Source organism: Ornithorhynchus anatinus, chromosome 5 (genome assembly GCF_004115215.2).
Source record: "Ornithorhynchus anatinus isolate Pmale09 chromosome 5, mOrnAna1.pri.v4, whole genome shotgun sequence".
Taxonomy (NCBI): domain Eukaryota; kingdom Metazoa; phylum Chordata; class Mammalia; order Monotremata; family Ornithorhynchidae; genus Ornithorhynchus; species Ornithorhynchus anatinus.
Genome location: NC_041732.1, coordinates 70,841,307 through 70,855,874, shown reverse-complemented (window position 1 = coordinate 70,855,874; position 14,568 = coordinate 70,841,307). Strand labels below are relative to the sequence as shown.

The 14,568-nt window shown below is 48.9% G+C and overlaps 1 protein-coding gene across 7 annotated transcripts in view; it reads left to right on the top strand.

Moving 5' to 3' along the window:
* Positions 1–14,568, top strand: part of CAMTA1 (calmodulin binding transcription activator 1) — a 1,175,303-nt gene that overhangs the window by 978,534 nt on the left and 182,201 nt on the right. For all 7 annotated transcript variants that reach the window (XM_039912082.1, XM_029064835.2, XM_039912081.1 and 4 more), the window contains exon 6: positions 4,252–4,405. In XM_039912082.1, coding sequence (XP_039768016.1) covers positions 4,252–4,405 — 154 coding nt within the window. The remainder of the gene's footprint in view (positions 1–4,251; positions 4,406–14,568) is intronic.

Below are 14,568 nucleotides of genomic sequence, written 5' to 3'. Positions count from 1 at the left end.
TGGACTGAGGCCTTGAGAAACATGAACCACGGAGAATGAAAACGTTGCAATCCCTCAACTTTGACTTGTTCATGTTCTACGTAAACCAGGAATTTACAGTCCAATCAATAGTATTTATTGAGTGTTTACCAGGTGCTCACTTGGGAGAGTACAATATACAGCATTCCCTGCCCATGATAAGTTTATACTCTGGGGGGGCGGAGACAGATGTTAATATAAATAAACCATTTATAATATATGTTTTAAAGATATGCAAATAAATGCTGTGGGGTTGAGCGTAGCGTGAATATCAGATGCTCAAAGGTCAAAGATCAAAGGAAATGCGAGCCTAGGAAGAGAGGGCTTAATCATGGAAGGCCTCTTGTAGGAGATATGAACTTAATAATGGTTTGAAGGTGGGGAGAGGGGTGGTCTGGTGTATTTGGAGGCAGAAGGAGTTCCAGGCTAAGGGGAGGACCTAATGGGAAACATAAGATAAAAAGTTATACAAACAGGATTCATTCTGAAGGAGGTGATAGAGAGTGTGGCTTTTGGAGGGGATGGGGGACACGATTCTTGTTATTTTCTTTGGTGCTTAAAGGCCCAGCTGTGAGGAAGAGCTCGGGAGTGAGTGAGGAGGTTGAGGTTCACTTGCAGGCAAACTGTAACAATTGTTAATAGGGACACTGAAAAATCCCATCTCTGAGACCGATTCCAGACTATTAAAATTGAGTTTAACGATGAGTAAATGTTGCCCTTTGTCTATCTAGAGGGGACAAGTGTCAGAACCACACTTTCCCTAAAATGGGAGTGGAGGAGATGCAGAGAACTTCCACTTGCTATGGCCTCCTCCACTTTTCTATTTCTCTCCCTCTCTTTCAGTGGTATATGTTGAGTACTTACTGTGTACAGCACTTGGGAGAGAACAGTAGAACTGAGTGCTAGTCTTTCCCCGTATCTTTCATGTTCCCTTTCCCTCCCTTTTTCTCTTCCTTTTTCCTTTTTTCTTCTCTCTCCTTCCCTTTCTTTCTCTGCCTCCTTCCCTCCCTTTCTACCTCACTGCCCCTCTCTCTCCCTCTCCTTCCCTCCCTCTCTCCTTCTGTACTCTTCCTTCTTTTCCTCACCCTCTCTTTCCCCAACTCTCTCTCTCTCTTTATCCCTCTTCCTCCCTCTTTTCCTCCTTTCTCTCTCTCTCTTAGTTATTTAATTGCGGTAAACTGAAGCATGCCAGTGAAATTCCATTTTTTGGCACTCTATCCCAAACTCCCAGAAAATATTCTCTCGAATCCTATGGCCCTCGAACGAGGTCATTGGTTAGACAACTTTAGAATTGTGGGGCTGACCCTAATTTACCTAGAAAAAAATGTGTGTTCCTCAGAGATGAAATTAAATTAAACTCAATCAGTTCCATTAGGGCAAGCAGACGGCTGCTTCGTTTGGGTCACAATAACCCTGAACGGATGAGTCCTGATGTAATTATTAAAAACAATAATTAAGAAGCTTGATTAAAGCAAACAATCCTCTTGTTTCTATGGAGGGTGTGGGGGTAGCAGGGAATGTGGGGAGAGCATGGAAAGCCCAAGGGAAAAGAGGTCTCTCTTGGGTGAAGAGATTTGGGTTGAACTTCTGAAACTTAGGCAGTTGCTGGTTAATATCACAGAGAGCGTGGCTGTTCCCGGTCCTGGCAGGCTGGACCCTCAAGTGGAAAAGAAGTGTCTCCCCAAGCAAGGGCCAATGAGTCCAGAGAGGGAGGTCCTAGTCTTGCTGCGTGACATCGGACTAGTACATTAACCTCTCTGGGCTTCAGTTTCCTCCTCTATGAAATGGGAATTATAAAAGCTCCCTGCCCCTACTTCCCAGGGAAATTTGCAAGAATGAAATGACATCATCGATGTAAAAGCATTTTGGAAAAGTGCAAGTTCTCAACCAAGACAGGGGAGTGTTATAGCTCACGACCCAAGGACGATCGTCAGTCAGTCCACCCCGGCGGGTGCCATCTCCTCCTGTAAGAGGGAAAAATCTGCTGCTCCTTCCAGGTCGGATGCCCTAGCAGGAGCAGGGTGGACAGCCGTCAGGGGAAGGGCAGAGGCCCCAGAGCCAGGGTTGGACTTGCTGATGGCAGCAGGGAGACAGAGCTGTCTAGAAAGGATGATGGGCTAGTAGAGAGAGAGCCAGAGGCCAGGAAGCTGGGAGAAGACTGGTGGACCCATTCCCAAATCCTTACCATGGAGGTGAGCAAGGGCCATCCTCCACAGAGGTCTTTCTAAATTTTGCCCCCTGTTGTAGATTGCCTTCTTGTCCATTTCTTCTCTGGGAAAGGTTTGGGAAGCATAGAGAGTCCCTCAGGGGATGGGGAGAGGGGGTTTCCAGTTATTCCCCAAATAACAGGGACTCAACAGCACCTTTGGTGAGCAAATTTCCCATCTCTGCTGCCCACTTTTGGCAGAGGAAAGGTCTGGTCCAGAGAGACTCTTTTGGGGGGCCTCTTTCTGTGTTTCAAGCTGCCAATGGTGTCTCTTGCCAGGCTTCCCACTGACTAGCTACTAACTCAGAAAAGGTTAGCCCCATGATTCAGCGGGGCTCAGTGGAAAGAGCCTGGGCTTCGGAGTCAGAGGTCTTGGGTTCGACTCCCAGCTCTGCCATTTGTCAGCTGTGACACTTCTCTGGGCCTCAGTTCCCTCATCTGTAAAATGGGGATTAACTGTGAGCCTCACGTGGGACAACCTGATGACCCTGTATTTCCCCCAGCGCTTAGAACAGTGCTCTGCACATAGTAAGCGCTTAACAAATACCAGCATAATTATTTATAGTATTTGTTAAGTACTTACTATGTGCCAGGGACTTTACTAAGCACCGGAATAGATACAAGCTTCTCTGGTAGACACAGTCCCTGCCTCACGTGGAGCTCACGGTCTTAAGAGGTCACGGGTTTGAATCCCGGCTCTGCCACTTGTCAGCCGTGTGACCGTGGGCAAGTCACTTCACTTCTCTGTGCCTCAGTTCCCTCATCTGTAAAATGGGGATTAAGACCCTGAGCCCCACATGGGACAACCCGATTACCCTGTATCTACCCCAGCGCTTAGAACAGTGCTCTGCACATAGTAAGCGCTTAACAGATACCAACATTATCATTATTAATCCCTATTTTTCAGATGAGGGAACTGAGGCACAGAAAAGTTAAGTGGCTCACCCAAGGTCACACACCAGACAGGTGGCGGGGCCGAGATCGGAGCCCAGATCCTTCCGACCTCCCGGCCTGGTCTGAACTCTTAGACCACACTGCTTCTCATGATGGTTGCCCGGTGGCCCCTCTGCTCCTTGGGGAGACTGAATCTCTAGGGACCTGAGGGGGATGAAAAGGCTGAGCCAGGCATAGAGAGTGGGCTCCCTTCAATCCAAGAGGTCCCAGTCATGGTTGATGCTGTTTGAGCCTTGTACATAATAATAATAATAATAAGTTGGTATTTGTTAAGCGCTTACTATGTGCCGAGCACTGTTCTAAGCGCTGGGGTAGACATAGGGGAATCAGGTTGTCCCACATGGGGGCTCACAGTCTTAATCCCCATTTTACAGATGAGGGAACTGAGGCACGGGGAAGTTAAGTGACTTGCCCACAGTCACACAGCCGACAAGTGGCAGAGCTGGGATTCGAACTCATGAGCCCTGACTCCAAAGCCCGTGCTCTTTCCACTGAGCCACGCTGCTTCTCCAGCCTGGTTCATGTGTCCGGAAGGGTTGCTGCAGGGGCAGGTTCAAAGAGATCTGGTACCGACCTAACCCAGAACCTAGAAGGGATCCAACTTAAAAGGGCTAGGGAGAAGCTGGTGGGAGAGAAGTGTCTCTACCACCTGTTTCTCTCTATTTTATCTTTGAATGGTAGTCATTAAGCGCTTAGTGTGCCAAACACTGTTCTAAGATTATGTGCCAGTTGATTACGTTGGACACAGTCCCCGTCCCGCGTGGGGCTCCCAGTCTAAGTAGGAGGGAGAAAAGGAGAACTGAGGGACAGAGAAGTTAAGCGACTTGCCCGAGGTCACACGGCCAGAAAGAAATTAGCAGAACCGGGATGAGGACCCAGGTCCTCCGACTCCCAGGCCTGTGCTCTTTCCACTAGGCCAAGCTGCTTCTTGATGCTTGCTACCGCGTTTTGTAGCGTCACTTAGGAGTAGGGTCTCCCCCATAGTAAGGAAGGGATCTGGGGTTGTGAACCAGGCTGGGGTATTACCCGACCTGTGGGTCTTCTCACGGCTTCTCCTTGCGTTGTCTCCCCAGAACCCCGACATCGTATTGGTGCACTACCTGAACGTCCCGGCCATCGAAGACTGCGGCAAGCCCTGTGGCCCTATCCTCTGCTCCATTAACACCGACAAGAAGGAGTGGGCAAAATGGACAAAAGAGGAGCTGATCGGGCAGCTAAAGCCCATGTGTGAGTATCGACCAGGCCCATCCGGGCTCTGCTACGGCCTCGAGGGGACGAGGTGGCGTGGGGTGTGAGTGTCTCCCCCTAGCAGGGGGTCACAGCTGCTCTGCGGCCGATCGGTCAGGTTGGCTTGGCTGGCCCCAAAGCCCAGTTCGGCTCTCGGTAACGAATTAATGAGGAAGAAGCATACCGCCTGTGAATTTCGGGGGCCTCTCCGATACGGAGCAGCCAGTCGGTTGAGTAAAGCTTGGTCCTCCCATTCTGGGGTGGGATTGAATAATAACTGTGGTATTTGTTAAGTGGTCACTATGTGCCAGGAACTGTACTAGGCGCTGGGGTGGATACAAGCAAGTTGGGTCGGAAACAGTTCCTGTCCCACGTGGCTCACGATCTCAGTCCCCTTTATACGACTGAGGTAACTGAGGGGCGGAGAAGTGAAATGACTTGCCCGAGGCCACACGGCAGACAAGTGGCAAAGTTGGGATTAGAACCCATGACCTTCGGACTCCCAGGCCCATCAACTGCTCCATGCTGAGGTCTTCCAGATTGGAAGATTAGACTGGAGAGGAAATGTGGAACGTGAATGAACCTAATCCCTCTCCCAGGGTGGGTTCTCAAGTGCCAGCTTGGGCTTCCCTCTCTGGGGCCTCCTGCCCACCCAGTCTCTCATCCCTCTCCCCACCTCTCTCCCCACCCCTCTTCTCTCCCCTCTTCTTCCTCTTTTCCTCTTTCTTGCTCCAGCCCTATATTACTATTGCTGACTCCGGTACTTGTTTGGGTCACCCCAGACTGCCCAGGGCCATCTGGGGGATGTGCAAGTATTCAATCAATCAATCAATCAATCAATCCGTGGTATTGTTGGAGCACCTACAGTATACGGGACTAAGCACTGCTCCTCTCCTTCTGGTACTCGAGACCACCCACCCCCATTAATGCTCCTGGATAGCTCCTATCCAGTCGGCCTCCGCCCCTCACGCCAGCCTTCCTCCAATCTCCCACTCAACGACCTCAAATACATGCCACCTGGGGAACCCCCACTCCATTATGGGCAAACTCCCTTCATCCCCAACCACCGCCTGGCCTATGCTGTCCTGCTGTACGCTGTCACCCAGACCTGGCTACTCCACAAGATACCGTGTCCCCCGTCGCCGTCTGCCAAGGGGACCTCACCTTCTCCCTCACCCCAACACCTGACTCGGGGGGAAAGGGATTTGGGGGAAAGGGGAAAAGAGATTCCTCCTCAGTACCACTTTATCATCATCATCATCATCATCATTATTATTATTATTATTGTACTTGTTAAGCACTCAGTATGTGTCAAGCACCGTTCCACGCCCTGAGGTAGATGCGAACGAATTGGGTCGGGCAGAGTCCCCTTTGTACTCTCCCATTCCCTCCATCTCTCACCTCTTTTAAAGTCCGCGTCAACCCCCCTCTACCACCCAGTTCGACTATTAGCTGCTGTTATCTACCATCCCTATGGCAACACTTCCTCTTCCCTGAGTAGTTCTGACTCCTTTCTCATCTTCCTCTCTTTCAACCCACCCATTCAGTCTGAGGCTAAATTCCGTTGGCTTTTCCTCCACATCGTTTCCCAGATCTACCCCTTCGTCTCCATTCAAAGGGCCGCCACCTCGGTCCAGACTCCTGAGTATCCTCAATAAACTATCGCATCCGCCTCCTCACTGGTTTTCCTACTGCTCGGAGGCATTTTTCCAAAAGGTCATTCTGCACATCTCCCCTCTCCCGAAAAAACCTCAGTGGTTACCCATTTTTCATTTTTCCTACAGAAACTCCTGTTTGTTGACTTTGAGCCACCCTATCAGCTCTTTCCCTCCACCTTAACCACTCTCTTCTCCCACTGGACCCCAGTTCACAATCTTCAAGCCTCTCAATCTCACCTTCTCTCTGTGCTTCATTCTCACCTTTCCAACCTCCAAGTCCTTTATCCTGCCTGCAACTCCCTCCCCCTTCAAATCGTCATCATCAGCGGTATTTATTGAGCATTTATGTTGTGCAGTGCACTGTACTAAGCACTTGGAGAGTGAAGTACAATAGAGTTGGTAGACACCTTCCCTCACCACGGCAAGCTTACCATCTAGGTTCAGATTCGCCAACCACAGCTCTCCCCATCTGCCAAGCTCTTCTACAACCTCGCCAGCTCTAGGAGGCCTTTCCGCCTTAGTTTATTTTCTCCCCAGGACACGTTCTCTTTACCACCTCGGCACATTTGCACCGCCTATGCATTCCCAACCGACTGTAGCACTTCTGTGCTTAGCTACTTACATCTCCGTTATTCTGTCACCTACCCGTGCACATGTGCATCTTTCTGTTCTCTTTTTTCTCCTAACTTTAAATTATTTTGTGCCTGTCTCTCTCACTAGACTGAAAATTCCTTAAGGCCCTCGCTCCTAAACTATTTTACTCTTGCCAGCCTCAAGTACGGTGCTCTGCATGCAGTAAGTGCTCAAAAAGACTGTGGATTGATGGAGTGATTGATTGTGTTTGCCTTCAAGGACAGTCTAGAGGACAACCAAGTCCTCTAGACTTCAGCTCGTTGTGGGCAGGGAATGCGTCTGTTTATTGTTGTATTGTACTCTTCCGTGTGCTTAGTACAGTGGTCTGCACACAGTAAGCGCTCAATAAATACAACCGACTGGCTCAGAGAGCTTACACTCCATCCGGGTACACTGACAAATGTGAGACATTCACAAACTGCTATGGATTTTGGGACCCAAGCCTGAAAGAGAAAGTAGATAAATAAGTCAGCGCGTTGACATGTCGAGAATATGCATTAAGTGCTAAGGAGCCGGCAATTGCAGGAGACTGTAAATGAGTCGAATTTCATTTGGTCAGCAAAGCAATTCTTCCCGAAGCATCTGTCAGGTGCGAAGCGGCCGAGAACGAAACCCCAAGTGACTCAGGGGAGCCTTTCCCCAGGAAGCAGCCCCGTGATTGTTCCTAATTCACGGAGACCGCAGCTCCCCGGAAGCAGAAAAGGAGTTAACCGTTCTCGTTCCTTCCCGTCGGACAGATTTGTTCAAAATGAATTGTGTGTGTTTGCCAGTCGGATCCTATAACATCTCGCGTCCTCCGAAGTGCCGGAGCTGCCTGACACCCGAGATTGCACCCGAGGAGCTGTTGAATATTTATTAGGGGATGACAGTGCAAAGACAGCGTGCGTGCGCGTTTGCAATCGCAGACTGACCTCAACCAGGCCCGGTTCATTCGGTCCCCGGGAAACACGATATCTTCTTTAGTCAGTCAGTCGGTCAGTCGTATTTATTGAGCGCTTACTGTGTGATGAACACTGAGCACTTGGGAGAGTACAACATAACATCACATTCCCTACCCACAAAGAGTTTACAGTCTAGAGGGAGAGACAGACATTAAAATAAAGAAATTGCAGGTAAATACCTAAGTGTTGTGGGGATGGGAGGAGAGAAGAATAAAAGGAGCAAGTCAGGGCGTTGTAGAAGGGAGTGGGAGAAGAGGAAAAGAGGGTTTAGTCAGGGAAGACCTCTTGGAGGAAATGTGCCTTCGATAAGGCTTTGAAGTCCGGGGAGAGTAATTGTCTGACAGATTCGAGGAGGGAGAGTGTTCCAGTCCACGGGTAGGTTGTCGGTGAGAGATTGGCGGCGAGATAGACGAGATCGAGGTACAGTGTGAAGGTTAGCATTAGAGGAGCGAAGTGTGTGGGCTGTGTTGTAGTAGGAGCGTAGCGAGGGGAGGTAGGAGGGGAAAGGTGATTGACTGCTTTAAAACTGTTGGTAAGGAGTTTCTGTCTGATGCAGAGGTGGATGAGCATCCACTGGAGGTTCTCGAGGAGTGGGGAACGTGGCCTGATGTTATTTTCAAAAAATGATCCGGGGAAACCAGAGTGAAGCGTGGACTGGATGGTGAGCCAGGAGGCTGATTCAGAAATCAAAGTGAGATAGGGTAAGTGCTCGGATTACCGTGGTAGCAGTTACGATGAGAGGAGAGGATGGATTTTAGTGATGTTGTGAAGGCTGAACCAACAGGATTCAGTAATACTTCGAATATGTGGGTTGAATGAAAGAGGAGTCGAGGGGAACGCCACAGTCATGGGCTTCTGAGACAGGAAGGATGGTGGTGCTGACTACAGCGTTAGGAAGGTCATGGGCAGGACGGGTTTTGGGCGAGAAGATCAAGAGTCTGTTTTGAACATGTTAAGTTTGAGGTGAGGGCAGGATGTCCACGTAGAGATGTCTTGAAGGCAGGAGGAAATGCAAGACTGCAGAGAGGATTGAAAGATCAGCGCTGGAAATGTAGATTTGGGAATCATCTGCTTAGGGGTCGTAATTGAAGCCATGGAGGTGAATAAGTTCTCCAGTGGAGTGGGAGTAGATGGAGAGTAGACGGGGACCCAGAACCGAACCATGAGGGACCCCCCCCCCCCCCCGACCGTTGGGTGGTGGGAGGCGGAGGAGGTGCCCATGAAAGAGACTGAGAATGAGCAGCCAGAGAGATAAGAGGACAAGACAGAGTCAGTAAAGCCAAGGAGTGATAATGGTGGTGAGTGTTGTTGGGAGCTTACTGGGGGCCAATGATAATAATTATAATGATAGTAATCATTGTGGTATTTGTTCATTGCTTACTTTGTGCCGTGTACTGTATTAAGCACTGGGGCAGATACAAGATAATTAGGTTAGACATAGTCCCTGTCCACCCAGGGCTCAGTCGGAGGGAGTAGACCTTAGTCCCCATTTTACAGACAAGGAAACTGAAGCTCAGTGAAGTTAAATGCCTTGCCCAAGGTCCCAGAACGGACAAGTAGCTGAGCTGAGATTAGAACCTAGGTCCTCCGACTCCCATCATAATATTCATCTGAACGTCTTACGTGCAGTCAAAAATGAGAATGCGATACTACTGTAGAATCACAGCGCTTAGAACGGTTTCAGTGCTTAGAACCGTGCTCGGCAGATAGCGCTTAACAGATACCATAATTATTATTATTATCACATGAGCCCACCTGTCGTGACAGAAAAACCAGCGACTAATAGCTGACTCGATAGGAGACAATTAGGCGATTTTGCTTCCTACTGACATGGGGCATGAATATGTGGAGTCACCTGAGGCAGAAGTGAAGACACCACTTCCCTAGCAAGAATCTGGGTTCATTTTGCTCCTTCACCCCTTCCGGACTGATGTCTGGACTGAATCAGACCTGATGGCGGGTATCATGGGAGCTCAGCGTGTAAGGTGACATTTTTACTTTCACCAAAGACTCTGAAGATCTCATGATGCAGCCTTTATCTTCTTCTTTCTTCTACCTTTAAGGTGTTTTTAAGGCGCTTACTATGTGCCATGCACTGTGCTAAGCTCTGGGGTAGATACAAACTAATCAGGTCGGGCACAGTCCATGTCTCTCATGGGGCTCACGGTCTTAATCCCCATTTTATGGATGAGCTGACTGAGGCACTGACAAGTGAAGTGACTTGCCAACGTTTATCCGGCAGATAAGTGGCAGAACTGGGATTAGAACCCAGGTCCTTCTGAATTCCCGGACTCCTCGAGAGATATTCGTTGACAGAGATCTCGGCCCCTTTGGGTTCTTCCCAAACTCTCGGGGTTTCTGATCTCCAGGAGAGAATTAGTGTCTCCCCGCTGCCTTTGTTCTGCTCTCCTTCGGATTCGACACCCCACATCCCTTTTCAGTGAGCTTCCCCACGTGTGGAGTAAATTTTGAATTGGGTTTAGCGTTCTATAGTTGGAATTCCCGGGAACCAGCAACTGATTCTGGCTGAAGAATGGTTCTCGAGTTAACATTTTAAGGCCTCTTCTCGATGGACCACCAAAGACAGTTGAGAAACAGAGTGGCTCGGTGGTTAGAGCACGAGCCCGAGAGTCAGAGGACCTGGCTTCTAATCCCGGCACTGCCAGATTGCCTGCTGCGTGTCCTTGGGCAAGTCACTTCCCTGGGCCTCAGTTCCCTTATCTGTGAAATGGGGATTAAACCTTCCTCCCTCCTATTTAGACTGTGAACCCCATATGGGACAGGGGCTGTGTCCAAATTGATTAACTTGTATCTTCCCTAGCGCTTAAAACAGTGCGAGGCATGTAGTAAGCGCTTAGCAAATACGAAAACAACAAGCCGTGTGATTGGCTCTGTCCTGGTCTGGCCAGAAATCTGGCAGCCCTTACCGACTCAGAAATGTTGGCTGCCCAGGGAGATGGGGAGAGTGTGTGTCCTTGGCATCCTAGGGTAAGGCGCAGTGACCCTAGGGCTTGTGGCCGGGGGACATTACGATAGCAAATTAAGGCAGCTCCTGTTCAGTCTAAGATCTGTGTGAGCACCTGTCAGCCCCGGTAACACTTCCGCTTCCCTTGTCCAGAATTTCCAGGGAACTCAGCAGTCTGCTTTTCATAACTGTGGTACTCATTAAGCTCTTACTATGTGCCAAACACCGTACCGAGTGCTGGGGTGGATTCAAGATAATCAAGTCAAAGTACCTGCTCGCCTATGGAGCCCAGTCTAAAGGGGAGAAAGAACCACCATTTTGCAGATATAATAATAATGAGGCATTTGTTAAACACTTACTATGTGCCAAGCACTGTTCTAAGCGCTGGGGAGGATACAAGGTCATCAGGTTGTCCCCCGTGGGGCTCACAGTTTTTAATCCCCATTTGACAGATGAGGTCACTGAGGCACAGAGAAGTTAAGTGACCTGCCCACAGTCACACAGCCGGCAAGCGGCAGAGCCGGGATTAGAACCCACGACCTCTGACTCCCAAGGCCGGGCCCTTTCCACTGAGCCACGCTGCTTCTTGTCCTTCATATTACAAGACACCACTTCCGTTGAAGTTCACCTATGACTTCGTGGACGGTGTCCAACCTGATTAAACTGTATCTACCCCGGTACTTAGTACTGTGCCTGGCACGTAGTAAGTACTTAACGAATACCATTAAAAAAGAGAAAGAGAGGTCTCTAGGCAGCCTGGAAGTCCATAAGACCTTCAAACCTGACCAATTAATCCCGGTGAAATCCGAGTCGGGGAAGGTGGAACAGAGATCACGAAGGTGTTCTGATGCTCGGCCGGAGGAGAATGTGTAGGCCTGTTCGAAAATCTGCAGTGCATCAAGAAAATTATGTAAAACTACAACAAACTACCCATAAATCTACCAACACTTGGCTCTTTCCTGCCTCGGGAGGGATGAGTGGAGAGCTGCACAATTATTCACGGGGCGTATGCGCGTACATGCCTCTGTTTATAGATGCGCATCTCTGGAAGGATCACTCAAATAAAGGCTTTAGATTCCGATCAGATTTGGAACACGTATAGGACACAAGCTAACCGTGTTTGGGGGAAAAAGGAGGTTCCCCGGAAGCCAAGAAGGCATCAGATTTGGTTCCAAAATCAAGCCTGCCACTAAGTTCTGGAGCCAAACACATTAGCTCCATCACATTTTCACATAAATCACATTCTTTCAGACTTCACAGTTTGATTTCCTGATGTTTCCAAATTTCTCTGCCCTGCAGCAGATTTGTCAGTGATTTAATCAAAATGTTGTGCATATCAGTGGTGGAGTGAAACTCTAATCTGCAGTCATCTCTTCACCTGTTGCATAATGCAGCACTCATCGTCTAATTCCTCGGAATCTTAGGGAGTCCCGGCCTCCGAGCCGGATTCGGATTCCCCGAGGGTCCCCCATTCAGTCCGATCACAACCGCCCCGCCACATTTACCTGATCCTCTGTCTGCAACGGTCTGGCCTCGAGGCCAAAGAAATCAAGTCCACCAAATCTGGCCTTCTTGGGTGTTTCCTCTTCTGAAAGGAGCGAATTCTTTATTTCAGTGTGGCCTAGCAGAAAGAGCACGCGGGTGGGAGACGCAGGACCTGGATTCTAATGCCGGCTCTGCCCCTCCTCTAGACTGTAAATTCCCTGTGGGCGGGGAACGTGTCTACCAACTCTGTTATGTTATACCCTCCCAAGCTCTTAGTACAGTGCTGTGCACCCAGTAAACGCTCAATAAGTATCGTGGATTGAGTGGTTGACTGACTGCTGTGTGACCTTGGTTGAGTCACTCGACTTCCCTGTTTCTCAGTTTCCTAATCTGTAAAATGGGCATGTGAATGCCCGGTCTTCCTCCCGCTTAGACCGGGCACCCCATCTGGGACACGGACTGGATCCGACTTGATTATCTTGTGTCGATCCGTCACTGATCTTTCTTGAGTGCTTACTGTGAGCAGAGCACTGTAAGAAGTTCTGGGGAAAGGACAAAAAAAACCAGAGTTGTATCTTCCCCACCGACTGACGTAGTTCTTGGTGCAGCTGTTATTACTATTGTATTTATTAAGCACTTACTGTGCGTCAAGCACTGTTTTAAGTGCTGGGGTAGATACAAGTTAATCAGGTCAGACACAGTCCCCGTCCCGCATGAAGCTCGCAGTCTAAGGTGGAGAGAGAACAGGTCGTTAATCCCCACTTTATAAATGAGGAAATCAAGGCCCTGAGAAGTTAAGTGACTTGCTGGAGCTCTCTTCCCCCTTCAAAGCCCTACTGAGAGCTCACCTCCTCCGGGAGGCCTTCCCAGACTGAGCCCCCCTTTTCCTCTGCTCCTCCTCCCCTCCCCATCGCCCCGACTCCCTCCCCATCTGCTCTACCCCATTCCCTGCCCCACAGCACTTGCGTATATTTGTACATGTTTATTATTCTATTTATTTTATTAATGTTGTGCATAGATCTATAATTCTATTCATCTATTTTGATGCTACTGATGCCTGTCTACTTATTTTGTTTTGTTGTCTGTGAGCCAGTTGTTGGATAGGGATCGTGTCTGTTGCCGAATTGTACTTTCCAAGCGCTTAGTACAGTCCTCTGCACACAGTAAGCACTTAAATACTTTATTTAAATATTTATTTACATATTCATTTCATTTTATCAATGATGTGCATATATCACATTGAGAAGCAGCGGGGCCCAGTGGAAAGAGCATGGGCTTTGGAGTCAGAGATCATGGGTTCGAATCCCGGCTCTGCCACTTGTCAGCTGTGTGACTTTAGGCAAGTCACTTCACTTCTCTGGGCCTCAGTTACCTCCTCTGGAAAATGGGGTTTAGAACTGTGAGCCCCAGGTGGGGTAACCTGATCACCTCGAATCTACCCGGCGCTTAGGACAGTGCTCGGCACATAGTAAGCGCTTAACAAATACCAACATCATTACAGTAAGCGCTCAATAAATGTGATCGAATGAATGAATGAGCCCTCTGTGGGGCAAATTGGGGTTACCCGGTGGCCAGCTCGATTGCATCGTACTCTCCCAAGCACTTAGTACGGTGCTCTGCACCCAGGACCTGCTCAACAGATATCACTGATTGATTCATTTGGCCCCTGCCAGCAGGGAGGCCTGCATCTTGCTAGACATTTTCAAGGCCCAGCATAATGCATCTCCCCCCGCCCCACCCCACCAACCTCTTTTGGGCCAGGACAAAGTGATGATAATAACAATAATAATAATAATAATAAAGTAACTGTGCTATTTCATTCATTCAGTCGTATTTATTGAGCGCTTACTGGGTACAGGACACTGGACCAAGCCCTTGGAAAGTACAGTTCGGCAACAGATAGAGACAATCCCTACCCATCCACGGGCTCACAGTCTAGAAAGGGGGAGACAGACATCAAAATGAGTGAACAGGCCTCAGTAGCATCAATATAAACCAACAGAATAGAATGATTGATATATGCACATCATTAACAAAATGAAATAGCTAAATATGTAAATAGATATTTAAATAAAATATTTAAGCGCTTGCTATGTGCCAGGCACTGTACTGAGCGCTGGGGTAGATGAAAGGTAAGGTAATCGGGTTGGACTCGGTCCCTATCTCGCATAGAGCTCAGAGTCTCAATCCTTATTTTTACAGATGAGGGAACTGAGGCACAGAGACGTTCAGTGACTTGATCGAGGTCACTCAACGGACAAAGTGAGGGAGTTGGGATTGGAAAGCGTTCGTTCATTCACTCAGTCATATTTATTGAGTGCTTACTGTATGCAGACCACTGTATTAAGCGCTTGGCGAGTACAGTATAACAATAAATAGACACATTCCCTGCCCACAGCGCCCTTACAGTCTAGAGGGGGAGAGAGAAATCAGTATAAACAAATGACAGATACGGACGCACGCGCCGTGGGGCTCGGGAGG